At 51.3% G+C, this 27,526-nt stretch overlaps 1 protein-coding gene across 1 annotated transcript in view; it reads right to left on the bottom strand.

The window, feature by feature from the left end:
* Positions 1-5,804: 5,804 nt before the first annotated feature.
* The window catches only part of IQGAP3 (IQ motif containing GTPase activating protein 3), a 40,310-nt gene continuing 18,588 nt past the window's right edge, over positions 5,805-27,526 (bottom strand). The window contains exons 16-38 of the mRNA XM_040230260.1: positions 26,783-26,873; positions 25,215-25,382; positions 24,982-25,121; positions 24,710-24,880; positions 21,243-21,326; positions 21,007-21,078; positions 20,836-20,905; positions 17,832-18,040; positions 16,981-17,133; positions 16,521-16,684; positions 15,963-16,187; positions 14,979-15,119; positions 13,460-13,544; positions 12,791-13,023; positions 12,294-12,426; positions 12,090-12,192; positions 11,409-11,535; positions 10,055-10,142; positions 9,070-9,282; positions 8,450-8,616; positions 8,061-8,162; positions 7,498-7,606; positions 5,805-6,827 (exon numbers count right to left, since the gene is read on the bottom strand). Coding sequence (XP_040086194.1) covers positions 6,714-6,827; positions 7,498-7,606; positions 8,061-8,162; positions 8,450-8,616; positions 9,070-9,282; positions 10,055-10,142; positions 11,409-11,535; positions 12,090-12,192; positions 12,294-12,426; positions 12,791-13,023; positions 13,460-13,544; positions 14,979-15,119; positions 15,963-16,187; positions 16,521-16,684; positions 16,981-17,133; positions 17,832-18,040; positions 20,836-20,905; positions 21,007-21,078; positions 21,243-21,326; positions 24,710-24,880; positions 24,982-25,121; positions 25,215-25,382; positions 26,783-26,873 — 3,162 coding nt within the window. The 3' untranslated portion in view covers positions 5,805-6,713. The remainder of the gene's footprint in view (positions 6,828-7,497; positions 7,607-8,060; positions 8,163-8,449; positions 8,617-9,069; positions 9,283-10,054; positions 10,143-11,408; positions 11,536-12,089; positions 12,193-12,293; positions 12,427-12,790; positions 13,024-13,459; positions 13,545-14,978; positions 15,120-15,962; positions 16,188-16,520; positions 16,685-16,980; positions 17,134-17,831; positions 18,041-20,835; positions 20,906-21,006; positions 21,079-21,242; positions 21,327-24,709; positions 24,881-24,981; positions 25,122-25,214; positions 25,383-26,782; positions 26,874-27,526) is intronic.

The raw sequence follows: 27,526 nt of genomic DNA, 5'->3' as shown, positions 1-27,526 counted from the left end.
AAACCAGTCAATTCTAAAAGAAATCAATCCTGAATATTCATTGAAAGGGCTGATGCTGAAGCTGAAGCTCCAATACTTTGGCCACCTGATGCGAAGAACTGACTCATTGGAAAAGACCCTGATGCTGGGAAAGATTGAAGGCAGGAGGAGAAGGGGAAGACAGAGGATGAGATGGTTGGATGGCATCCCGGACTCGATGGACATGAGTTTGAATAAGCTCCAGAGTTGGTGATGGACAGGGAAGCCTGGCGTGCTGCATTCTATGGGGTAGCAAAGAGTCAGACACGACTGAGTGACTGAACTGAACTGAAATTTTCTACAATGAATATGTATTATAATATGGAAAAACCTAATTTTGAAAAATGTTCATACTCTTTGATCTAGCAATTTCTGTCCTAGTATTCTAGGGAAATATTTAGAAATATAAATAAAGATCTTATATTCAAAAACAGCCTGGAATGTGAAGTCAAGTGGGCCTTAGGATGAATCACTATGAACAAAGCTAGTGGAGGTGATGGAATTCCAGTTGAGCTATTTCAAATCCTGAAAGATGATGCTGTGAAAGTGCTGCACTCAATATGCCAGAAAATTTGGAAAACTCAGCAATGGCCACAGGACTAGAAAAGGTCAGTTTTCATTCCAATCCCAAAGAAAGGCAATGCCAAAGAATGCTCAAACTACCACACAATTGCACTCATCTCACATGCTAGTAAAGTAATGCTCAATATTCTCCAAGCCAGGCTTCAAATAGTACACGAACCGTGTACTATTCCAGATGTTCAAGCTGGTTTTAGAAAAGGCAGAGGAATCAGAGATCAAATTGCCAACATCCACTGGATGATGGAAAAAGCAAGAGAGTTCCAGAAAAACATCTATTTCTGCTTTATTGACTATGCCAAAGCCTTTGACTGTGTGGATCATAATAAACTGTGGAAAATTCTGAAAGAGATGGGAACACCAGACCACCTGACCTGCCTCTTGAGAAACCTATATGCAGGTCAGGAAGCAACAGTTAGAACTGGACATGGAACAACAGACTGGTTCCAAATAGGAAAAGGAGCACGTCAGGGCTGTATATTGTCACCCTGTTTATTTAACTTCTATGCAGAGTACATCATGAGAAACGCTGGACTGGAAGAAGCACAAGCTGGAATCAAGATTGCCGGGAGAAATATCAATAACCTCAGATCTGCAGATGACACCACCCTTATGGCAGAAAGTGTAGAGGAAATAAAAAGCCTCTTAATGAAAGTGAAAGAGGAGAGCGAAAAAGTTGGCTTAAAGCTCAACATTCAGAAAACGAGGATCATGGCATCCGGTCCCATCACTTCACGGGAAATAGATGGGGAAACAGTGGAAACAGTGTCAGACTTTGTTTTGAGGGCTCCAAAATCACTGCAGATGGTGATTGCAGCCAAGAAATCAAAAGACGCTTACTCCTTGGAAGGAAAGTTATGACCAACCTAGATAGCATATCAAAAGCAGAGACATTACTTTGTCCACAAAGGTCCATCTAGTCAAGGCTATGGTTTTTCCAGTGGTCATGTATGGATGTGAGACTTGAACTATAAAGAAAGCTGAGTGCTGAAGAATTGATGCTTTTGCACTGTGGTGTTGGAGAAGACCCTTGAGAGTCCCTTGGACTGCAAGGAGATCCAACCAGTCCATCCTAAAGGAGATCAGTCCATCCTAAAGGAGATCAGTCCTGGGTGTTCATTGGAAGCCCTGATGTTGAAGTTGAAACTGCAGTACTTTGGCCACCTGATGCAAAGAGCTGAGTCATTTGAAAAGACCCTGATGCTGGGAAAGATTGAGGGCAGGAGGAGAAGGGACGACAGAGGATGAGATGGCTGGATGGCATCACCGACTCAATGGACATGGGTTTGGGTGGACTCTGGCAGTTGATGGCCTGGCGTGCTGTGGTTCATGAGATCGCAAAGACTTGGACAGAACTGAGCAACTGTACTGAATTCAAAAATATTCATTGCAGAATTATATGTTATTGATCATGGAAAACTGATATTATACGAATGTTAAATACATGAACTATATGGCCTACATAATGGTTTGAAGAAATTTTAAAGAAACGGAGAATGTTTTTCATGGCTCAGTGAATACAGCAGAATCCAAAATTGCATATATAGTGTGATCTCAGCTACTCCATTCAATTCCTCTGGTTTAGTTCTTCAGTGCTAATGCATTCTATGTCGCTTGACTAGAAGTATGCCCTGTAGAACAGTTCTTCTCAAACAGTCTGTAGTAAAGGGCAACTCCTTAAAATTTTCAATTCTGTTATCGACTGATATTTTCGTGAGATATCAAAAAACTAAGTTACTAGAAAAATGAAATGAAGAGACCTATATAATATAAAATATAATCTCAGTTTTTTTATCATTAGAATCACGGGTACAACTGCAAGCTGTGAGTTTCTAAGTGCTTGCTGTCGATTTCTGCATGTGTCCTAGTAGCTGACCTGGCACAGACTGTAGCACCTAGTTGGAGCATCACTGCTCTAGGACAAGGGCCACGCCACTCCTCCGTGTTGCTCACCCCTGTTCTAGACGCATAGCATGTGCTGGCCTCCTTTTCTATAAGACTTGGATAAGTTTACTGTAATAACAGCACAGAAAGATGCTTCCTACTCCCCAAAGGTGGACCACTGCCACATTTCTCATGTAGCATTCCAAATAACATGTACCATTGACAGCTTTTCACATCAGTACACTCAGATCTAGCTCATTTCTTTTTTTCCTTCCTTTAAAAAAATGTAATTAGTTTATTGTTGCCTGTGCTGGATCTTCATTGCTGCACGTGGACCTTCCCTTGTTGCCGCGAGCAGGGCTACCCTCCAGTTGCAGTGCGTGGGCCACTCGTTGTAGTGGCTTCTTTTGTTGCAGAGCCGGGGCTCTAGCACACGGGCTCAGTGGTTGCAGCACACAGGCTCAGTGGTTGAGGCTTGTGGGCTCTAGGGCGCAGGCTCAGTAGCTGTGGTGCATAAACTTAGGTGCCCCCAAGGCATGTGGAATCTTCCTGGACCAGGGATCAAACTGAAGTTTCCTGCATTGGCAGGCAGATTCTTTACCACTGAGCCACCAGGGAAGCCTGTGTTTGACTTTCATTTGGCGTGTTTTCAAGATTCTTCTATGTTGTAGCTTATATCCGTATTTCATTCTGATGGCTGAATATTCCATTGTATGGATATATCACCTTTTGTTTATCCACTTGTTAGCTGATGAGCAATGCAATTATTTCCACTTTTTGGCTATTAAGAATCATGATGCTATAAACATTTGTATACAGATTTTTGTGCAGACATATGCTCTCAATTTTCTTGGGATTTATACCTAGGAGTGAAATTGCTGACTCATATGGTAACTCTGTGTTTAGCGAGGAACTGCCAAATTGTTTTCCAAAGTGAGTCCACTATTTTACAGCCTCCTTAGCAATACATGACTTGTAATTTCTCCACAGCCTCATTAACACTTGTTATTCCCTATTGTACTTTAGCTATCCTAGTGGGGGGTGAAGTGGTATCTCATGATTTTGATTTGCATTTTTCTAATGATTAATGATGTTGAATATCATTTTTTTCTAATAATCTTGGGCCTTTACAGTCTTTTTTATAAAAAGATTTTATTTATTTACCTTTGGGTGTGCTGGATCTTCGCTGTTGCACAGGGGCTCTCTCCAGTTGTGGCGAGCAGGGGCTGCTCTAGTTGCGGTGCCTGGGTGTCTCACTGCCGTGGCTTCCCTTGTTGCGGAGCACAGGCTCAGTAATTGTGGTCCAGGAGCTTAGTCGCCTCAGGGCATGTGGGATCTTTCCAGACTAGGGATCGAACCACGTTTATTGGCAGGCAGATTCTTAACCACTGGACCACCAGGGGAACCCTGAGCATCACTTCAGGTGCTTATTAGCCATTCATATATTTTCTTTGGAGAAATGGCCTTTCAAATTCTTTGCCCATTTAATTGGGCTATCTTTTTGAGTTGTGTAACATACGAGTTCTTTATACATTGCAGATATAAATCCTTTGTCAGATATATGATTTGAGAACATCTCCCACTTTTGTGGGCTGTTTATTTCCTTAAAGGTGTCCTTTGAAGCACAGAGTTTTGAATTTTGATGAAGTTCAGTTTATCTACTTTTGTGGCTTGTGCTTTCACTATCTAAAGAAACCACTGCTGAATCCAAAGTCATGAAAGTTTATATCCATGCTTCTTCTAAGAGTTTTATAGTTTTAGCTTTTATATCTAGGCCTGATGTTTTAATTTTTGTTTATGGTGTCCAACTTCACTCTTTTGAATGTGGATATCCAGCATCCCGGCACCATTTGTTGAAAAGACTACTCTTTCCCCATTGAATTGTCGTGGTACTCTGCACTTGAATATGCATATATTTAAAATATTTATTTATTTGGCTGCACCAGGTCTTAATTGCAGCCTGCAGGATCTAATTCTCTGACTAGGGATCAAACCCAGGCCCCCTGCACTGGGAGCACAGATCTCAGCCTCTGGACCACCAGAGAAGTCCCTGCTCTTGTTATTTCTGATGTTGCAAAATTGTCTACTGAAGAGGTTGTACTGGTATCTAGTCCCACCCATCGGAACTAAGTGCCTGTATCTCAGATTGGGCACCAATAGTTAGGAAAAGATGAACTGAAGCGCATCAGGGACCAACACTAGGGTGGAGTGGGGTGGGCTTGAAAGACAAGAGTGGCATGAGAGTGTGGGGTGATGGAAGTGGAAATGTTTCAGAGAAGAGTACAGGGGAATATAAATCTGAGCAGATGGACCTGAGTTTAAAGACTTTCTTCCCCTTATGGCTCTGGTGCTTTGTGCAGTTATCTGACCCTTTGAACTGCAGTTTCATCATCTATTAAATGAAACTGGTGACTGCTCACCTTTGTAGCTGTTGTGAGTAGTACGTGTGTGTAAATATCCCGGCAAGCACAGTAGCTACTGGGACTTTTCTGTACGTGCTGTATGTGGCGGAGACCCTGTGATTGTGGGGGAGCGTCACAGTGGGATAGTGTCGGAATCACTTGGTGAATCTAAGTCTTTTAATGATGACCGATGCATAGAAACTTGGATCCACTGGTACATGTCACTGTCACCCAGAGCGAGGCGGTACTTGAAGTCTTTGCTGTGACATGTTAAGTGGTGGGGGGAGGATGTGACTGAAACGGAATGTGACAGCAAGACAGATCCTGAGCGACAGAATGGAAAGGAGTGCAGGGAGACAGGCTGCGCCGCGCAGACCTGTGTGTGCCTGCCCAGCAGGAGCTGCTCGGGAGTCCCGAGGGCAGGATAGGTGTCCATCTAGACTGTCCCCTCCTCCCAGCTTCCTGAAACCCAGGGGGAAAAGAGTGGGGCTTTCCTCCTGGACAGGGGATTTGGGCCAGAGTGTAGAGCCCACGAATCCAAGAAGCTGTGGCTCAGGGGCCTTTGGTGTTGTCATCCAAGGCTCAGGCAAAGAACCTGCTGCAAATGTGTGCAAAACGAGTGGAGTAGAACCTGGACTGGTTTCCCCTCCTCTGGGCTTTAGTCTTCAGAGTGGCCAATAAAAACGGAATCGAAATCTAAGCATTTCTTCCTCCTCTCTGTCCCCTGGGGGAGGGAAGAGAGGAATAAACGCCACATCTCATTAAGAACCAATGAGCTCAGGTAGGCAGGGTCCACAGTAGATGCCTGCAGAAAGGTAAGGGGGGGCGCTGCAGGAAAGACTCCCCCACTCACCAGGGCGGATTTATCCCAGAACCTAGGCGCCTGCTCTGCAGGAGATGAAATAAGCGGTTAACAACAGATGCAGAGGTAACAGCTGTTTATATTAAAGTGAAATCAGAGGGGCCACCAGGACAGGAAGTTAGCTCTCAGATGTAAGAATCCTGTTGGGTGAGAGAGAAAAGGGAAAGACTGCTTTTCGTACCGTATGAGGCTGAAATAATGAGATCTTAAACACAAGGGACCCAAGGTGACTTTATATACAAGGTATAAAAGATTGGCATGAGTATTAGTTTGAATAGGGAAATGGGAACTCTTTCTCTGAGCTCAGGAAGAAAGAATAAAAACCATGATTAAGGTTGCACAGGAGAGAATAAATACCCTGGTGACCCACATGTAAAACAGACTGTAAACAGGAGAGTGAGATTTGAGGTTAATGGAGGGTCATCTTGCCCAGGCCACCGTGTCACAAGGCCGAGTGGGCATTAATGAGCGCTGTCCACACGGGGTGAGGGTCAGGGGCGGGAGGGTGTGAGGCCTCGCTGCAGCAGAGTGGCCTGGCCTCAGCAGGAGAGAACAGAAGCTGCTGCTGCAGTGGGGTGGGGCAGGGAGCCCAGCCCTGCCTTGGGTCTGCAGAGAGAAGGGAGGCAGCAGGAATCAGGCCACTGGGACAGTGCTTGCGTATGGGGAGGGCGGCAGCAGACACTAGAGCAGTAGCCTTCGCAGGGCAGGCCCTGGGTTCATTCTTTCCCATCAGGCTGGAAAATCATGGAGTTCTGTGGCTTATTAGCCACATGGCCGGCCTGGAGCCAATTAGAGACCCTGCCTGTGGGCCAGGGAGCCAGACTCCTCCCAGCTGGGGAAAGGCGAGACTCCTTGAGCCTTGCCTGGGCCTGAGTTCTGGGTGTCTGCAGGAAAGTGGAGCAGTGCATTAGTGTTAAGAAAAGCATCCAGTGAGGTAAGAAGGGCTTGAGGAGCACCCCCTGCCTCAGTCACTTCCGCAAGAATTTCTTGTTGAGAAGGAAGATGAGAAGGTTGACGTTGACCTTGGCCTTGTTGAAGAGTTTCATGACAGCCACACCCTCGTACTGGAGCTGCAGGAGGTCCTAGGAGGGAAGGAAGGGGCAGGGAGGAGAGTTGGAGGGGTTCTCACTGTGGCCCACAGAGTCTACAGAGCACCAGCATCTTGGAGCCACACAGTCATCCGGTGGCACTGGCCACCGAAGCGGGCGTGGAAACCCCCTTCACAGATGAGGGAACCGCGACCGAGAGAGGCAGGTGCAGTGACCTGACCAAATGTCAGTTCAAGCAGAGCCAGGGCTTGAAATCATTTAAAAGGCAAAGCAGCAGAGCGGCACGGTTTGGATTTAAAATCACTGCTTTCCTGAACACTGGCCTATGACTTAGGCCAGCTTCTTAACCTTTTAGCCTCAGAGCCTATAAAATAGGGATAATGCTGGAGAGCTTTGGAGAGGATTAAATGAGGTAATGTGTAAAGCCCCTGACATGGGAGAGGGCATCAAATATTAATCTGCTCTGACAATGCCAGCCCACTCCACTCTCCTGTTGCTTGGCTGTGGGGTCTGTGTCAGGGCACGGGGGAGGCTTGGGCTACACAGACCATCACTCTTGTCTTCAGGAACAGACAATGTGGACTGGACAGGGAACAAAGTTGATACCGTCCAAGGCCCAGGGAAGCCAGGCCAGCCTTCCACCTTCAGGCTAGCACCTAAAGCCCACCGGGTATCTGGAGGGCTCATGGGAATGTCCCTTCACCTGATAGTGGAGCTGAAATCGTTCCATGTCCACACCCAGGAACTTGGCGTTTACTTCAAACCTTCCCGCCTCATCTCCAGGGGTGATGTCAAAGATCACATTTCTGAAACTATCAACAGCAGGATTCAAAACAGGGACCCACTGCCTCTTACCAGGGCCACACCCCACTCTTGCACCCAGGGCTTCCACCCACTCTTCCCAGGCAGTGCTGTGTGTTACCCAGAGCCAGGCTTCCCTTGTGTCACTCCCCCTCTCTCTTTTCCTCCTTCCAATTTTACTTCTGCTCAGCACACCTCAGCCCTTTTCTCTGGCTGGCCCTAAAACGCTGTTTTCTCTTCCAGGATGCTTTCTCAGCATCCTGTGCCTTGGGGTGTCCAGAACTGTGCTAGACCATGCCCACTGCCCTTTGCTCTCTGTCTGGAGCTCCCTGTCTTCCCCATCATCCTAATAGCTCCTTCAGGGCAGGGACCACGCTTCTTCCCTCCCACCCAGTGCCCAGCCCAGAGCTCCCCCATCCGCCTCCCAGGTTACGGCCTGACATTCTGCCCTCCAAAGACACATACTGAGAGGTGGGAAGATCTTCAATTTCCACCAAGACACCCTTCTCCAGGAGCTGGGCAGCCGTGTAGTGGAGAGATACCTGCTTCTTCCTTTTCCCAGAACTCCTGAGGAAGAAAAGTCCCAGACCGTTCATTTAACAAACTCTTCAACACCAAAGACACTAATTCTCTGGGTGGCTGGTAGAAGGAAATTAGAGCCTGAGGAAGACTTCTCACTGGTGGAAGACACTTGAGCCTAAGACTTTACGAGGGAGACTCAAAGACAGTGTCAGGAAGGGACCACGCTGTGCTGGGGGGAGACGTCCGTTCCAAAGCTGGTAAACCATGGGGCAAAGGTCGACATGGGTGAGAGGTCACAGGTCACCTTCAGAGTGCAGGAAGGGAGCACATACTTGGAGCTGGGGGCCAGGTGGTCCAGGCAGGCCCGGATGTACTGACTGTAGTAGTCGCCCTGCTCCTCATAAAAGGTGGTCTTGGTGCTCAGGCCCTGGAGTGTGGCCTGGAGCTTCAGCAGCTCTGCTTTCCTCCGCTGCCGGCGCTTGCGCTGGTTGCGGATGTCCTGGGGGTGGGGGGACCAAGGGAGGGCTGAGTCGACCCTTCCTGGCAGGAGAGCCTCAGGGCCTGACTCAGGCCCAAGAACAACTTACTGTGAGGATCTTCAGGACAAGCCAGAAGAGGAAGACTTCAAGGCAGTTTCTCTAGGAGGCGAACAACCTCAAGGACCCCACCCCAAACCCTCAAAGGATGTTTCAGGGCCGCCCTCCTACTGAGCAGTAACAGGTCCAAAGCTTGCTTTTTTTTTTAAGTAAAAGAGCATTTTAAGAATACTCCCTTCCCTGACTAATTTTGAGACCTTTCCTTCAAAAAGGCCCTTGGAGGTCGCTTGGCCTTCCCCTGGCTGGTGACAATGTTGGGTGGGCACTTCCCAGGGAGAGGCCTGCCCTTGAAGTGTCAACACTATGAACATGTGTACACACACACACACATTCTCTCCCTCCCTCCAGACCGTTACCTTGGCCAGTTCGTCCACCAGCCCCTGGTAGCCATCCCTGGCACTGACCAACCCCAGGCCCTCGAGTCGGCGCAGGTTCCGCAGGACGCGCCGCTGTTTCTCTGCCAGCGGCAGGAGGGAGTGGGCTGTCAGTGAGCGGTGTCGTCGCAGCAGCTCCGGGGTCTGGGCTTCACAGGCCTGGCGTCGGCACATCAGCCGCTTGTGGGCTACTTCCTGGGGGGCAGAGAGGCTGGAGGGGTCTAGCGGGTACTGACATACTGCCCCACCCATGGGTCCCCACCCTAGAGGTGGTGAAGAACATCAAAGTGTACAACTTCATAGCCACTGAAGGGCCCTGTGGGTCAGCACAGAGGACGAGTGGCCCAGGAGACCCAGCAGGAGGACGGCATAAAAAGTCCAGTGGACACTGGCTGTGACTTCCCAACGGTGGAGGCTTGTGATGGCTCCAAGGGACCCGGGGCATCTCCCTCCTTCTGTCTCATGTTTGGGACAGGCCTCTACTGGCTGTCCCCACCTGTGCTCTGGGAAGACCCTGGCTGAGCCTGTGATCCAGCTGGTCCAACTTGCCCCTGGCCTCCCACACTTAACCACCTTCTCTGGCCTTTAGGCCCTCAAGCAGCCCATTCCCTATGCTGAGCGCCAGCTCCCTGGTGCTCTTCAAGGGAGTCTGCCCATTCTGCCTCTCTGCACCCCCAACCCCTCCTACCACTGACAGCAGGGCTGCAGCAGGACTGGTTTTCCTGCAGAGCTCACTCTTGTTTCAGTGGGGAGTAGGGAGGAGCTGCAGTCTTGGGACTCCGCAGCCTGAGGGTCTCTGGGGGTTAAGGGCAGAGGCCTCAGCCCTCCAGAGCTCGCATGACTGGTGAGCAAGGTGTCTGCTTGGAGCCGACTGTGGGCAAGGAAAAGGAAAGGAACCTGGGAAAGGAACCTGCCATGCTGGAGTGGGGTGGATGAGATAGGACCTGGAAGCCAGGATGCCACTCACCTCCTCTCTGGAAGCTGAGAGGGATAGGATCTCCTGGAGGGAGTCTCCTGAGTGGAACTGCATGATGTCAGCCAGCATCTGCTTGGTGCTGCGGAAGGAGGGGAGTGATGGGGGAGAGGTGAGGGATGGGGGAGGGTCTGGACTGGGGCTGGCGAGGGAGCTGCCAGTAAGCAGCCCTGCCCTGCATGATGGCTGCCCGGCATGGCTGGAGGTAAGGAGAGAGCGATGCGGGGGGGTATTATGAAGAGGACGTAACCAGGAAGAAGACCCGGGTGGACTGATGGCCCATGACATTGAACTGCCATGTCTGAACACACTGTGCTCTCTCATGCCTCTGTGTCCTCTGCCTGCAACGTCTCCCACAGAGGGCCTTCTTTTGAGTCCTCTGGCTGAAGGATGTGGTTCCTCCTCTGTGAAACGTTTTCCCATCCAGGGGTCCCTCTGAGCTCTCAAGCACCCGATGCCCGCCCCCTCTCGGTGTCCTCTGACGTGTGTTCACCTCTAGCCTGGCCCCCGCTGTGAGCCCTTCCATGGCAAGATAGAGCTGAACACTCAGCTCATTGGTTTATTTGGTGCATGGATGAGTGGAGAGGCTGTCTTGTTGGCAGGGGGGTCAAAGTGGTGACCTGGCTCCTCTCTTGCCTAGATGACCAGCCTGGGCCTACTGGGGGTCCTGCCTCCCATTTGCAGACTTGGGGATGAACAGTTCCACACCCATCTCCTGATCACAGTTCACAAGGCCAGGGGATTGATTAGAACACGAGTTCCTTCACCTCCTGGCTGCGGGACTTTAGGCAAGTCACCTAGCTTGAGTTTCTTTCCTCCACTGGAAGGCAGGGAAACCATCATCTACCTCATTGTTTGTCCCTTACGTTAAATGAAGTGTAAGAAAGCATTTGGGGGATTTCCCTGATGGTCCAGTGGCTAAGACTCTGTGCTCCCAATGCAGGGGGACCAGGTTCAATCCCTGATTCGGAAACTGGATCTCGCACGCCACAACTAAAGATCCCACATGCCACAAAGAAGATTTTGCATGGTGCAACTAAGATCTGGCACAGCCAGATAAATAAACAAGCAATTAAAAAAAGCGAGCATTTGGTAGACAGCACAACAACATGCCAACAACCACGCTGCCAACGTCCTAACTAGTCCTTTGCCTTCAGCCACAACACGGAGCCAAAAGCTGAGGCCGCCAGAAGGAAAACAGCTGAGGCTGCAGGAAGGGGAAGGCCAGTCAGGCTTGCGGGAGAACTTTCTGGAGGGTAAGAGAGTCCGGGAAGAAGGCGGGATGGCCACTCCAGAGCAGCCAGCTCACTGGCCCGGAGAGTCCCAGGGGGCCAAGGTGTGCTCCCACCTCAGAAGCAGGCTCTGGGTGTTGGTGTCGTCAGCGTCTGTCTCCAGTCCTTCAAACTTGTTGGTGAGAGTCAGGGACACTTCTAGCTTGCTCAGATCCACGTTCCCATCCGTAGCTACATTCTCCCCTGACGCGAGTGAGGAAGGAGAGAGACTAGCACGTGCACAGATGGGGCCATGGTGAGCATGCTGCTCCAAGTGCCCCTCTTCCAGGAAGCCTTCCCGCACTGTCTCTCTGGCCGCCCTGAGCACCAGCAGAAGGGCTGTCACCCACAGAGCTAACCCTTGTGTCTTTGGGGCTATGCCTCTCTAGGCCGGGAGCTCCTCCTGGCTTTCTTTTATCTGTCCCCATCTGCCCTGCCCTTCTGCCTCTGGAAGCCAACTTCCTTCCATTTCACAGCTCCTGAAATCTACCCTCATCAGAGACACATTTTGGGACCCCAAACAGGCCATTATCCCTCTGTCCTATTTCATGTGATTTAACATCATATTTATATGATGGTACAGGGTCCCCTACATCACTCTGTGTCTATCTCAGGACCAGAGGGAGAAAGGGAGTGCACAGCCAGCCTGAACAAAAACTCGAGAGGGCACGTTCCAAGGCCCTGCTCACCTGCCCACCTGCCCACCCGCCCCTCCTGCAGGCCCCACCGCCCGCCCCAGTGTCAAGGATGGCACGCACCGATGAGGTCAGGGACAGTGGGCAGCTCCCCAAGGTCCTCCAGGAGCTCGTGCAGGGGGTCTCGGTGATCAGGGGCGAGCCAGTCCTGGTGTTCCAACAACAGCTACAGGGTGGAGAGAGTAAAGGAGACACAGAGCTTGAGCCAGGCCTTCCTTCCAGGGCCAGCCCACCCACCCATTGCCCCAGGCTTGCACAGGCCCTCACCCTGTGCGTGTTGACGAGCTCCCCCATGGTGATGTACACCATGGGTTTGGCCACAGCCACCATGTCCGAGTACTCATCCATCGCAAAACGCTCCTCTGGCTCTAGCACCTGGCAGGCTCGGCAGATGAACCTCCTAGCTCCAGAGGAAAAGCATGTGAGAGGGTGGGGCGGTCCGGCACCCGCCTCACGTTGTGTCCATCAGCCTTTCTCCCGCCTTGCCGGTGACTGCTCAAGCCAACTCTGCCTCTCTGCCCCCATCTGCTGCCTCACCTCTCCCAGGGGCCCCCTCAAACCAGCTTCCCTCAATAGCCCTCTCTCCTCTTCACTGGGAGTCCTTCCAACAATCTCTCCTCCAGCCCACTAACTATGCTCCGCGCCTCCCCTCCTCACGGATTTGAGAAAGTAAGTTGTGCCTGAAAGGAAGTGGTCTGTGAAAAGAAGATGGGAAGAGGAGGAGAAGAAGGAAATAGAGAGGAACAGGAAACCGGGACCAAGACCTGAACTTGAGGTGCGTCTCTTCCAGATAGTCATTCAAGACGCGCAGGTGCTGGCTCTCCCTGGAGAAGGCCTTGCCGGCCGCAGCATGCTGCAGGACCTGAGCCACAGCCCCCAAGGCGTGGCGCTGGGGGGCCGCCAGCGCGCCGCCCGCTGCCATAGCCACAATGTCAAAGGCGTCGGGGGCCACCACAGCCGGGTTCAGGAAGCGGTAGTACAGGAGGTTCCCCACCACCTGAGGGCGGAGGAGGCTGTCGTAGAAGCGCCTGTGGCCCACCTCCACAGCCCCAGCCCCGCTCTCCCAGCTTAGCGGGTGGGAAGGACCCCCGGGTCAATCCCATCCCTGTGTAGAAAACAGACCCAGAGCAGACCAGCAACTTGCTCAGGGTCACGCAGCAAATGTTAGCCGTAGCTGGGACAGAACCCGCTCTGACAAGCTCAGGTGGTTGTGTACTGTTAACTCCTGTCCTGGATCCCTTCCCGTCTGCCACCTGTTGCCATCTGAGCCCTGTTGGTGAGCCAGGCTTGTCTGACAGGGTGGAGAATATTCGCCTTCTTGGCTTTTTATAGCATAAGGTTTTTTTTTGGTCCTTTGGTCTCATTCTGGGGGTTCACGGCCACCATCAGGGCAAAGCAGAGCTCTCAAGGTGGGGATGGGCGACAGCACTTGCCTTATGGATCTCGTGCTCTGTGGCGTCGGGGAACTTCTCTGCCAGAGTCGTCTTCAGGACCTTAGCCACGTACCGCATCCCGTACCTGGGGCCAAGCAATAGGTGCACTATGGCCCTGCCCCCACCCCAGCGCAAGGGCCTGAGTGCTTGCCTCTCCTTCCCTGGGCATAGCCACACCAGAGCTGACCCTCCACTTCCCACAGCCAGCTCCCTGCTGCTTCCTCCAAACATCTCTGGGCCTTATCCCTCCCTCATGCCCTTGTGTCAGCACCCAGGACCAGGGCCCAGCCAGCTCTCATGAAGCCTCCAGCCTGTCCCCAGAGCCTCTTCCTCGGCCCCCTTTAGTCTCCCCTGGGGACACCCTAGATCCCAGTGTCCATCCTGCCTTCCCCACAGAAGCACCTTGAGCCTGTATGTTAGGTGTCTGACACCTGCAGCCAAAACCCAATCCCAGGACAGCCCAGGAGGCTCTGTTATTACAGAGCATCTGTGAGGGCCTCGTCTGGGTTAGAGGCAGGCCTGGGAGGACAATGAACTGGAGTAGAAGCATCTGGTCCTGCCTCCGCCACCAACCAGAGACGTCAGCTCAGGCTATTGCGCTCCCCTTACAAGTTTGTTCCCTGGTCTGGAAAATGGGACTGTTCATTCTTGCCCTCTCTATCTCCTAGGGCTTTTGTGAGGATCAAGTAAAATTATTTTTGTGAAAGTAATGGTAGAGTGCAATTCAAATGGCTTCCCTGGTGGCTCAGATGGTAAAGAATCTGCCTGCAAGGTGGGAGACCTGGGTTCGATCCCTGGGACCTTATTATTATTATTCCTATTTATGGATGTGCCACCTACAAATCTAATTAAATACTTTAAAAAGCTATTGCCTCCTCCTGGGGTACCAGGGAGAGAAGTTCATAGCTCACTGTGCGCTTTCCTTTATCAGTCCTAGGACAATGTTTTCTGAATCCTAACTGTAAGTCCTTAATCCAGTCTTCCAGGTCTGGGGAGCAGGGACATGAGCTCCGCGGGCTCCCCTCTCCCGCACCCCCACCCTGCCCTGGGCACCACTGAGCACCAGGAAGGCTGGCTGGCTGAGTGAAGATCTAGAGGAGACCCACCCTGTCAACATTTTCAATCATTTGCTTTTCAGAAAATAATTATTGACCAAATTTTAGGAAAGGAAAGGACTTTTATAAAGTGCTTTACTGGTGTGAAGTTTTCTTATTTTTGACTTTATAGACTGAAGAATTTTACATTTTCCATCACTTACATTCGGACAATCACATGTCCCCGTGATCACTTGAGGTGCCTTTCTCTGGCCCAGGGAGGTCTTGACTGCCCACTAGATCCATGTGTGCTATAATCCAGCGCAAGTCTCTAGCAGGGGCTTCGCGCCTTCTCCACCACCTCCTGGAAGCCCCTGAGCACCCCAGCCCAGCTTCCCTTCCTGCCTGTCACCCTTCAGGACTGCTCTGCTCTACCCCCCATGCTCGAGCGCTCCGGAGATCCATGCCTAGGCTGTTGCACATACGGAATTTGGTCCACAGATGACATGATGGCTGCAAGAAACTTATCGGTCACGGCGAGGAGGTTGCGGAGGGAGATGTCCAGTCGTCTTTGGACCTCAGGGTGGCTCAAGGCCTGCTCTGGGGTGACATCATAGGGGAGGTGGCTGTGGGCAGAGAGAGACAAGCTATCAGCCAGAAACCCCTCCCAAGGCCTCCCCTCCCTGAGGCTCCACCCCTTAAACTCATCTCACAACAAGATCTCATACATACATGCTGAGGACAGCCCAGGGTTTAGGCCAGAATAAGAGAAAGGACTCAGAGAGGACTAGTGATATGGGTGGAAGAAGAGATGAAGCCCCTATGGGGAGGTGGAAGAGTGTAGGAGGAAATGGAGGGTCTGGGGTCTGTGGAAAGATCCCAAGGGGAACCAGATGAGACCAGGGCTCCCTGCAAGTCTCTGGTAGTTATGGGAATGCTGAAGGCTGGGCCAGGGCCTTGCAGTGCCCCCACCTGGATGCCTGTGCACCATCCAGAGAAGCCACTAGCACTGCCTACTCTCCTCCGTGGCTCCATCTCCTTAGTACCTATGCACCTCAGTTAATGGCCATCTGGAAGGCTGATTTATTTCTTCCACCACCTCATTTGCCTATTCATCTATAAATCTGAATATTCAGCTATATGCCTATCAATAAGGAGTCCTATCCCAACTCCCAGTATATTTGACAAATCATCTGCAAGCACTGACACAGCAATTATACACATTTGCATATTCATCTGGGCTCACTCTATGTTAAGCGCACCAGGTCCAGTGTCATTTACATCAGTTCCATGTTAATTACCAGAGGGGGTCTAAAAGGCTACCTTATTTCATCCTATAGGGCTGGTGTCATATTTACATAAATCAGCAAGCTCATTTATATGCCGCCTTCAAAGCACACTCAAGCTTCCCCGGTGAGGCCCAAGACCAAGCTGATCAAAGAGACCTCTCTCTCTGCCCATCTGCTCACCTGCGCTGCCCTGTCTGGGCTTCAGTCTGGTTGATCCAGCTCTTGTAGAGGTGGACAGGGTCTGTGTGGACGCTGAGCATCTTGTCCTCCAGCACGTCCTGGATCACCTTGCCCAGGATCTCCCGCAGGGCACTCTGCCCCCGCCCATTCCGATAGAATCTCACCACCAGCCTCACCACAGTCGGGTTGCCTGTCACCATATCCTGGGGCTGCTCTACCTTTGACCTGTGGATTAAGAGGTCATTGAAGCTGGTCTCCTGCCTTGGTATAGAAGAGCTGCTTTTCCTTTTGAGATTTTCTTTAAAGCCTGCGTTGGCATCCCTTTTCTTAAGGACCGTTCTGTTACGTCTGTCTCAGCTGTGCTGTTAACATGTCAGCGCATGTCCTTCCCCCAGGCTGTCCCAAGAGATGCCTTGCCTCCCTGGGAGGCAGAGAAAAGAGGTCTTCTGAGTCCATTTCTACCTTCAAACCTCAATAAATTGTCACCTTGTGAAGCAGCCAACAGTGGCATCTCTTAACCCCTTCTCTTCCCATTCTTTTTGCTTTTGGAAAACCTACTTGATTTCCTCCTGGAGTGCTGCCTTGAACAGCTGGAGCAGGAGATAGGCCTCTCGGCTGTTGGAGGCATAGTTGTACAGACTGAAAATCACTGACTCCATGAATTTGGTGGTTTTGTTCTGAGGCATCTGAAAGATCAGCTTGGCCAGGTAGGTGGGTTGAGTCTGAAAGCAATGGGGAGATTGGAATGGCAGATGATGTACCTCAAGGACTAGTGATCAGATAAAGAAAGGCTTTGCTGACTGGAACTAGGAATAGGGAGCACTGGCTACACTTTCTCAAGGGTCCTAGGAACATTCCAGACAAATGAAAGGAGGCAGTCTCTTTCCCTGGGTACAGGATGTTAGGATGGCAGGAAATGACTCCTGATACGCAGGTGAGGCCTTAGACGCGAAGGTCCAGCAGGTCCCAGGCCCTCAGGAGAGAATAGAGATGTCTCCTCCCAAAGCCCTCTGCTCACCTGGAGCAGGTAGAAGAGGTGTTGGTAAGCTTCTAGCTTCTGCCGTTTCTCTTTGCTCAGCGACTTTAATCCCTTCTGCTTATCCAGAACCATCATATCCGACAGCTGTTCCTTATTCTTCTTGGTCAGCTTCTTGCAGTGGGAGACCACTTCCTGCCGGGGCAGGGGAGCAGGTGATACAACCCATCCAGGCCAGCACAGAGCACAGAACATATGGTCTAGAGTCAGTGCTTCGAAGAGCCTGGGCTTTCTGCTGTGCAAGGTATTGAAGGCATGAGCCAGGGGAGACAAACAGTTCTAGGATGAGGAAGGGCCTCCTGCTGTCCTGAGACTTCACCTGGCACCTCTGTGCTCACCAGGTGAGTCTCCAAAGAGAGCTGGGTTGCGGGACTGAGGCGCCAGGTGTATTCATCTCCACTCTGACTTCTTATTAGCCTGTTGTACATAGTTGAGGTGGAGATACTGCTGAATCACTTCTACCTCATCACAGCATACATGTATGGTAACTGACAGGTTAAGGAGCTCTCATATCTATTTTCACATCTGCCCTGGTGAGCACTCTCATTATTCCCACTTTACTAATGAGGAAACAGACCAAGAGGTTAAACAACCAGCCTCCAGTCCCATCACTAGGAGTCAGCAGAGCCGGGCATTACAATTTTATGTCCAGCGCTCTTTCCATTATATCATGTGCCCCCAACAAATGACTAGAAGGGCAGAGGACTGCTGGAACAAGGATCTGAGCCAGATGATAAAATCTAGACATTCAGAAAATATCTGATTAGCAACCAGAGAATGACCAGCATCACCTCTCCAGAGGCTGCTAGTTAGATTTTGGGTGGGCCCCTCACCTGCAGGGTGATTCGATTCTTCACCAGCAGGCCAATCTTAATATCCATGAGATTGAGGTCCTGTTCCAGCTGCTGATTGGACCGGATCTTCCTGACCACCTCCTCCTGGAGCTTCAGCAGCTCTGCCTCAGCCAAGAAGTCTTCCTGGCTTTGATTCAAGAGATGGACAAATCTGCGTACCACACTGAGTGGGGGATGGGGTGTGTGGACTGGCAGGAAGAGGAGAGGTGCCAGGATTAGACATGTCCTCAGCAGACACTTCCTCGCCGCCCTCTTCCCCAGTAACCCCACCCTCAGTGTCCAGGCTGCTTGAAGCTAGCAGGCACCCAACTCCAGTTCTTTTCCAATAGTTCTGCCTGCAGCTGGAGGGCAGTGGGCAGCCTCCCAGCCAGTCCTGTCTCTGAACTCCTTGTCTTATAACCAGGGATGACACAAAAGCTGCTTTCCTCTGCCTGGGTTCCCCCCCAACCTGGGCCTATCTCAGTGCCATCCCGCCCTAAAGTCAGAGCCCTAGCAGCCTCTGATGACCCCCTCGGCCCCCCCCCCCCCCAATCTGATTCATTCCCCTTCGTGCCAGGTCGACTTACTCATTCTTCATCCTGAGTTTACTTCCACCTATCAGCCTCCATGAGGCCCTGCCTGACCCTCATACAACAATGGGTTTTATAATATAGGGAGATCAGAGCTAGATGGATTCTCCTTGAATCTCTCTTGGAATGAGCATTTGAGCAAAGAAGAGTCTCAGGGCTGAGCTACAGGGAATAACAAGAAATATCCTGAATATTTATTGGAAGGACTGATGCTGAAGCTGAAATTCCAATACTTTGGCCCCTTGATGAAAAGAACTCACTCATTGGAAAAGTTCCTGATGCTGGGAAAGACTGAAGGCAGGAGGAGAAGGGGACGACAGAGGATGAGATACTTGGATGGCATAACCAACTCAATGGACATGAGTTTGAGTAAACTCTGGGAGTTGGTAATGGACTGGGAGGCCTGGCATGCTGCAGTCCATGGGAGTCGCAAAGAGGTGGACATGACTGAGCGACTGAACTGAACTGACTGAACTGAAGACATATAATTTTCACTATGGAACAGAAACTGCTCTAAGTGCTTTACATACTTTATACACTGTAACTTACTGATGAGATCACCCAGGCAGAGAGAGAGTAAGTAACTTGCCCTAGACTGCACAGCTAGTAAGAAATAAAAGGGTCAGATATGGAAGATGAACAAAACTAGGCCTGGTCCTTAAAGGCTATTCAGTAAAGGAAGCAGACAATTAAACAACTCACTACAGTGCGGTTTAGTGCTCTGAGAGGGGCAAGCATGGGGACTTTTGGGAAAGTAAAGGCGTGCCACCAAAGGCCATGTCTGGAGCATAGAGAGGAGGGTGCAGGTGGTGAGGGACAGGGCGGGGTTCAGTGAGGCCAGAGGTGCAGGAGAGGCTGGGTCAGAGTTTCAGAAGCTGCCCTTAGGAGGCTGGACTTTATCCCTGGGGCAGTGAGGCATCCTGACGTGTTTTAAGGAGAGTGATAAGATCACAAGGTTTAATAAACTAATTTGGCTGCTGCATGGAGGACAGATCTTTGAGGAGTGAAGAGTGGTGGAACCAAAGACAACTGATGGCATCTTGGATTCGACGATACAGTACTTAACTCATTTGATCCTCACAACTCGACCTGATCCTTATCTCCATTTTATAAGTGAGAAAGTGGAGGCAGTAAAGAAGTTCAGTAACTTGCCTAGGGCCACATGGCTAGTAAGTGGCAGCTCCCTACGTGAGTGGGACTAATGAAGAGAGAGAAGACCAGAGAAAAAACAAGTTCTTCCAGAAAAACTATAAACTAAAGAGGAAAAAGAAGATAAAGGATGCCTCAGGGCACTGGTGTTAATGTAACAGCAAGAGAGAAAACAGAAATGGCCAAGCTGGGGAGACGTAAAGACGGAAAAGCAGCTAGTTGCCCAGAAGCAAATGGGCTGAGTTTCTGTGGTCAGAGAGGGGCAGGAGCACCCCTGCCACAGGACAGGGTGGGAAGAGGGACTGAGGAGGTGAAGGAGACGATTCCTGGACAGTGTACTCAATCCTGAAGCCCAGAAGCGTAGTCTCGGGCCCAGGAAGGAAAGGAGCCTACCTCTTCAGGAAACCCAGGGCTGGAGGCCAACCTGGAGATGGACCACTAGTCCACTTTACCAAAAGGAGGCAGACTTCCAAGGCTGGGTTTCTAGGCTTTAACAAAGGAATCAAGAGGACCCTGAAGGACCTCTGTAAGACTTCAGGGGGATGTTCAACTATTGGGAACCATGGGGCAGGAAGATGCAACCCCCTCAAGTTCCCCAGGACTGCAGAAAGGACCCCAGGTCTGCCTTCCTGTGGGTTGGGCCACTAACAGGGGAAGAGTCATGGGTCAGGGAAGAGGGGAAAGATGGGGAAGGCTGCAACTGTAGGAAAAGAGCCTTTCCTTCCCTTTTTCCTTCCCTTTCCCCTTCTCTCTCTCTCTCTCTTTTTTTTTTTGCCTTTTTGATTTTTGTCATAGTAAGAGGAAGAAAGTCAAAGCCTGGTACAGACAGTAGCTGGTTTGAGGGACTTTTCCTGTGATGAGGTTATCTGCTGCTGGGGTGGGGCGGGGGGCTTTTGTCACCAGCCCTGTTCCACATTCCTGCACAGACAACTAGTACCTTCCCCTAACCTGCTGTGTGGCTCCAAGGAGGGATACCTAGACCTGCCTGACTCTCAGGGGACTCCTATCACTCCCACCAAACTAGGGGATTGGCAAAGGCAGGAGCACACCTCCTCACTCCTCAGCCCACTTTGGGTCCTACGGTGCATGCTCAAGGTTGTAGGCGTTAGCTGTTGGTGAGAGAAAGGCTCAGGAAGGTCAGACCACCTCTCCAAGGCTGCAGTTTATGGAGTGGTATGGCTTTCTGCCTCGTTCATTGTTGAAAGCCAGGAAGCTCACAAGGACAGTCACTTGCATAGACAGAGGAGGGAAACCAGACACTTTACCTAACATCCTGTAGTCATCCCGGGCTTTCCTGGCTCGGAAAAACGCCTGGATCTTCACAATGGAGTTAACCTGTCATGAATGCAGATGGAAAAAGCACTGTTGGTGGCCCGTGCCCTGGTCTCATGGATAAAGGTGGGGAATGGGGACAAGGGGAGCAGAATGAGACTCACATTCTTCTGGAAGTAGCCCAGACGCTTCCGGTATCGCCTCCGAGCTGCCCACATCCGGGCCCAAGCCTGGATCTGGGGGCAGAGACAGACTGACTCAGAGCTCCAGGCTCAGGGCCCTCCCTTAGACCCAGGCCAATTTAGCCTTCTCCAGAGGTCATGGGAGGTGAGAAGACTACAAATGGTTTTCAGAGGGTCCTTTAAGAGAGCCAGGAACCCACCCAAATCATGGGAGCTACCTTGATTACAGCATCTGTGTTCGCTTTTAAATACTGTAGCCGTTCCAGGTAAATCTTCCGCTGTCTGTAACCACGCCAATGAGCCTGCCGATCAGAAGGGGGAAGAAAGATGACTCCAGCTGGTCCCAACTGCCCTGAAAAGCTTGTGGGAAAAGCCTCGTTCTGGACTCTCCAGAAAAGGGTGGTGGGGAGGCCGGAAAGGAGAATGGAGAGGCTTATTTGGCTCTGTCCTCAAAGAACTGCCAACTTCATGGGGAAGACTAAACATCTGCATGTAGCCACCCAAGCCCTGTGCCATACTCCCTGGACCCAGCAAACACATACTCCCGCACACAAACTCTGACGCATGCACTATGCAATCAAACATACATTCATAACCAACACCTCCTCACAGAAACAAGTGTTAAGACACAAGCTTTTTAAAAAGATATTAGTAAAACACACACTTACCAACTTCACCACAGCATGTACCATATCCCCTACAACATACTCATCCACCCATAAAACCACTACCCATAGGACTTCCCTGGTGGTCCAGGAGTTAAGAATTTGCCTTGCAATGCAGGGAATGTGGGTTTGATCCCTGGTCAGGCAACTAACATCTCACATGCCATGGAGCAACTAAGCCTTCATGCTACAACTAGACAGTCTGTGATCCGCAATGAAAGACCCTGCATGACACAGCGAAGATCCTGCGTGCTGCAATTAAGATCCAATGTAGCCAAATAGATACATATTTAAAAAAAAAACTACCCACACACCATCACACAATCCAAAGTCTGGAGACGTGCATGGTGCAGTGGCTGGAAAGTGTGTGCAGGCACAGAGCTGTGTGCCCACCATCTCTGCCAACGGCCATATGGGCCTCAGGTCATTCGTGTTCTCATAACTCACACTTCTCTTTACAACTCTACCACTTAGCTCTGAACGTCAGCTCTAAGCAAATCTTCCCTCCAAGGTCCCCAGTAATTCAGCTGTCAGGCTGATGGCCTTTCCTCGCTGACTAGTCTGCTGCAAAGGCGTCTAAATGACCCTCTCCTCAATAATCACACCCGCTTTGGTCTCTAAGACACAAATCTCATGACTCCCTTCTGTTTTGGTGTCCTTCCTGTGGGCCTTTCCCCTTTCACCCCAAGCTTGTGTGAATTTTCCTAAAACACTACTCGGACCATGCTTCTCATAGCGCCAGTTTCCAGGAAATCTCAACCATCTGACCCCACACTCCTATCTGACTGTCTACTGGTCCCTACCTCCTTAAGAAGTCTAGCCACCTCAGACATTTCACTTTCTTTCAAACATGCTTTATGATCTGCTGCCCCAAGCCTTTGTCTATCTATGCCCTTATCCCAGCCCTATCTCCACCTACTGAAACCTGTCTTTAGGGCGCTAATCATTAAACTTCTCCTGGGCACTCAGATCCTGGAGGACACTCTGCCACTGATGATGTCATGGTTTAGTGTGTTAAGCGCATTGACTTTCAGGGACTTCCCTGGTGGTCCAGTGGTTAAGACTCTGTGCTTCCAGTGCAGGGGGTACATGTTCAATCCCTGGTCAAGGAATAAAGATCCCAGGTGCCACACGGCACAGCCAAAATATTTTTTAAAAGAGCAGCCCCTTTCAGCCAACTGCTCTCCCAGCCTTTCCTAAAGCCAACTCTCCTGGGCAGGCTTTCCCCCTAAGACTTACACTGTCCTTCTGCTGGAAAGGATATAAAACAGGCACTTGGTCCCATGGTACCAGCTGTCTATTTTGGAACCTCGAGGCCAGGGAGCCCCAAGTCTATGTCCTTTCTCAGCACTCCTTCCCCTCCCACTCCAGGTACTGCCTGACATACTGTTAGTTGTTACAGGGAAAGGCAGAGGGGTCTCCTCTGCTCTGACCACCCACCCATCCCCACACGGCTTCTCCTTTAAGAGAGAAGCCCTCTCAGTCTGGATTGGTGAGAATTCAGGACCCTGACTGGAGTCCCGGCCAGGGTTAGAGCTCTCAGGAGACCCAAGCTGCTTCATTTCTGACTCTCACTCTCCCTAGCTGGAGGGCAGGTGGCCTGGGGTTCGGCCCCCTCTCCCTTCTCTGCCTCCCAGACCCAGGCCAGAGTCAGCACAGCTCTAGGATGGGTGGCAAACTCACCTTCTGACTCTGTCCCCTCTCCCACTGTTGGTGTGGCTTCTCTGCTCCTTAGCTGGTGTGAAATTCCAGGCTGCGTCCAGGAGGATTGATTCAGACACTAAATGCTGATGGCTAAGGTTCTGAGTTCTGGGATCAGTGCCCCCAAATTTAACATCTCATAACGGCTTTCACCAAGAGCATGTCCCCGCACCAAGTGCTACATGTAATTTTCCTGCTTCACCCTCACAACCAGCATGAGGCAAGGAATCATCATGAATAAGGAAACTGAGGGCTGGAAAGGGCTCGGTAAGGTACCCAGAAGTTACAGGACCAGAATGCAAACTGCAGCCTCAGGGTCTAAAGCCTGCCCTCTCAGTGACCACGTATCCCACATCACCACTGAGGGCATTTGCCCGTCTCCGTGCCTCTGGCTCCCTCAGGGTTCTCTGCTATTATTTTTGTGTCCTCACTACCACAACATCTAACACCCACTGTATTCCAGTTCCTGCAATGAAAGAGACGTGAGCATGCATCTGCGTCTCACATACCATCTCTCACCCTTGCCCAGTGCCAAGTGGTATCCTCTGCAGATACTGGGCATTTGGAGGTGTTCATTAAATAAAGTCTCTTTACACTGCCCACCTTGCCATGAGACCCTCCAGATCACGTCTGCCTGAGGAGGCCTCTGTTTGCTCAGCTCCCACTGTTCCTGGCTTGGAAAGTGCCTCAGCCCAAGGCCTCATGCCTGAGTGACTTATGGGTCAGTCTCAGAGGCCACACTGAACCACCCAAAGGCTGGAAGAATAAAAATGGAAAGGGCTGGCTGGAGAGAAAGGTAGAAGTTCTTTCCCTAAGGGATTTCATCCCTTTTCTGTTTAACAATCACCACTACCACCTCTTCACTACTCCTTCCTAGTCCTCCTGGTGTCTAAACCCTGATGTCGTGCTAAATCTTGTTCCACTCTCTCTGTGGGGAAGCTAGAAAGCAGCTCTCATACCCTCTGGATGGTGATGATGATAACAACAGTAACTAGCATTTGCCCATGTTCTTGCCTATCTGCCAGGTACTGTTTAAATGTACTTTAGATATCACTTCATAACACCCTAGAAGAGGGGTGCTATAACTTTCAGATGACTAGTTTTCAGATGAGGAAACTGGGAGAGAGTAAGTGATTAGTTAACATGGTGGAGAGGGGATTCAAACCCAAGTAGTCTGGGCTCCAGCATCCATGCCCTTACTACTACTGCACAGAGGCCAAAAGACCACCCCAACTCCACTCAGCAAAGAGGAAGCAGGAGGAACCTCTGAACCTCAGGGAAGTCCAGCTCTGCCACCTCAGAATGCCAGAGTCTGCTACCTGGATCTTGACAACTGCTGGAAGCCAGGTCCTCAGAAAGTGGGAACGTTCAGCAAACTTCTGCCGGACCAGGAAGCCGCGGAGGCGGGCCTGGAGCCGGATGATGAAGCCCACGTTGGCCTTCCAGAGCTGCTGGCGGTCACGGGCAGTGGTGACCTTGGTGACAGCTGACTGTAGAAGAAGAGAGGGCCTGTGGTGTCCTGGTGGGTGGGAGCCTCTCCCACAGGAAACCTCCCATCCACGAGCCCCTCTCTCACAGGGGCTCCACCAACCTGGATCTCCTCCCGAGTTAGGTGGGAGGTGTGGAGGCGGCAGCCAGGGGGTGGCTCCCAGGTCCCCTGGAAGGTCTGCAGGTGAAAGTAGTAGGCAGTACCATCCTTCATGTCATGTTGAACCCAGAGTGCTGTATCTCCTAAGCAGAAGCCAAATAAGCAAAGGCGGCTCAGAGGAGGTGAGAGGTAGCTGGGGCCGGCCACGAAGGGGAGAGGCAAGGTGAAGCCACTACCTGGGCGCTGCTTCTTTGCCACGGCATCTTCCAGGAGCCGCTGGTAGCCATCGGCACAGTCGGGAACCACTCCTCGGAGGCCCACGGCAGGGTTCCGTAATACCCGCTCTGTCTGGGCTGGTTTGCCCTCCTTGATGGCTTGATTGATGGCAGCCACACCAAGAGCCACTAACAGGGGTATAGAGAGGAAGTGGTCAGTTTTTCCTTGAGCCCCTTCCACAGGCTCTGTCCTGTCTATTGTGAAGGAATCCAGAGAAGGAGGACTCAAAATCACGCTGTGTGATAGAAGGGACAAGGACATCCCAGGATGGACAGATGAAAAGAAGCAGCAAGCAGCTGTGCTTAAAGGGAAAGGTAGCAATCAAGGAAGGCTTCCTGGAAGAAAGCAGTGTAGGGCTGGGCTGTTGTTTACACACTAAGTTTTGTCTGACTCTTTTGCAACCCCAGGGACTGTAGCCTATGACGCTCCTCTGACTATGGAATTTCCAAGGTAAGAATACTAGAGTGGGTTGCCACTTCCTCCTCCAGGGGATTTTCCCGACCCAGGGATCAAACCTGTATCCCCTGTATTTACAGGCGGATTCTTTACCACTGAGCCACCAGGGAAGGCAGGGCTGGACTGCTGCTGCTGCTGCTAAGTCGCTTCAGTTGTGTCCGACTCTGTGCAACCTCATAGACGGCAGCCCACCAGGCTCCGCCGTCCCTGGGATTCTCCAGGCAAGAACACTGGAGTGGGTTGCCATTTCCTTCTCCAATGCATGAAAGTGAAAAGTGAAAGTGAAGTCACTGAGTCGTGTCCAACTCTCAGCGACCCCATGGACTGCAGCCTACCAGGCTCCTCCATCCATGGGAGTTTCCAGGCAAGAGTACTGGAGTGGGGTGCCATTGCCTTCTCCAGGGCTGGACTAGGGCTTGGTAAAAGGAAGGCTTATACAGAAGTTCTGGGGCAAGACATGGTCAGAGACACCACAGGACAGTTTCATAGGAAGAGAAGAAAGTCCAAGAAGTGGGGGGAATTGATGTAGCCCTTGCCTTCCAGTCACTAACAGACATACCGATGGATTCCAGACACTGAGAACTAACATCATCAGCATCCCACACAAGAACACCAGTGTCTGTGCCGATTTGGCCTTTATTTTTCCTCAAAGCCAACCCCTCTTTGCCAACTTTGAGACTGAACATTCTCTAACCAGAGCTAATTGTTGAAACCCAAACTCAAGCTACCAGCAGAAAATGGGATGGATTTTTGGCCCCCACCTGTTTCACATGCTCCCACTGCAGGAGGAAAGTGCACACAGGAAGGCATAGAAGGAGGCAGTGGGTGGACCAGGGGCTCTCGACTCCAGAGGATTTCCTGCCCAGCTGACTGCTAGGAAATCCATCCTATGGTCAAAGCAGCAGCCCTCCTGTTCTCTTTCTGGCCTGCCTCCCCAAATCAGTTGAAATGGAGAAGGAGGTGACTGGGGAGGCTACCTGGCTGGCTGGGCCCCCACTGAGCCCCATCTCCTCGCCTCCCGCAAGCCCTCTCCCCGCCAGTACTGCCCCCACCTCCGCCCCGGCCCGTTTACTTCTCTGAGCTGCATCTGTGTCCTGGTTGGCCCTAACCACTTCCTGGCGGATCTCTTCCAGCCACAGCACAGCTTCAGGATCCCCTGTCACCTGATAAATTGAGAATAATGGGATATGATGCGAGCTCAGGCTGGTCTCCTCAGGTTCCCAAGCCCAGGTGCCCAGGGGAGCCAAACTGCAGACTGGCTTGGGGAGCCACAGGGATAAGCAGTCTCTGTGCCCCTCTGCCCACCCTGCATGGGCACAGCCTTGTGGCTCCCTTGGATTGCTGCCAGGCTCACAGGATTCTTTCCATCCTGCTTTCAGGCCATGCGTCAACTCGGGTGGGCCGTAGCACCCCAGAACCCTCTGAAACCTTCAGCATCCACCACGCTCTCAATAGTTCCCTTTCCTGCCCTTGTGCCTTAGCCATGTCCAGGGAGAGCCCACATCGGAGGGTGATGGGCTCTCCCCACTCCTCCTCCCTGTTCCCTTATGCCTCAACACACAGCTTCTCAGGCCAATGCTGACCCTGACCTCCACCGTCCCCTTCCTCCCCAGGCTCCTCTGCCACACAGGCCAAGGGAGCCTGTGCCCGTCTCACTGACAGGCTTATTCCCTCCCTAGATTTTACCCAACCCCAACCCCAGACTCTGCTCCCTCCCCACTCTCCTCATTCATAGATGAACTTTCCGAACTAACATTTTATTGAGCCCTGGTGTTCCAGGCAGTGTTCTAAAGCACTTATGAACTAACATTTGTAA

This window comes from Oryx dammah, unplaced genomic scaffold, assembly GCF_014754425.2.
Source record: "Oryx dammah isolate SB20612 unplaced genomic scaffold, SCBI_Odam_1.1 HiC_scaffold_28, whole genome shotgun sequence".
NCBI lineage: Eukaryota > Metazoa > Chordata > Mammalia > Artiodactyla > Bovidae > Oryx > Oryx dammah.
This window is presented reverse-complemented; position numbering and strand designations above follow the sequence as displayed.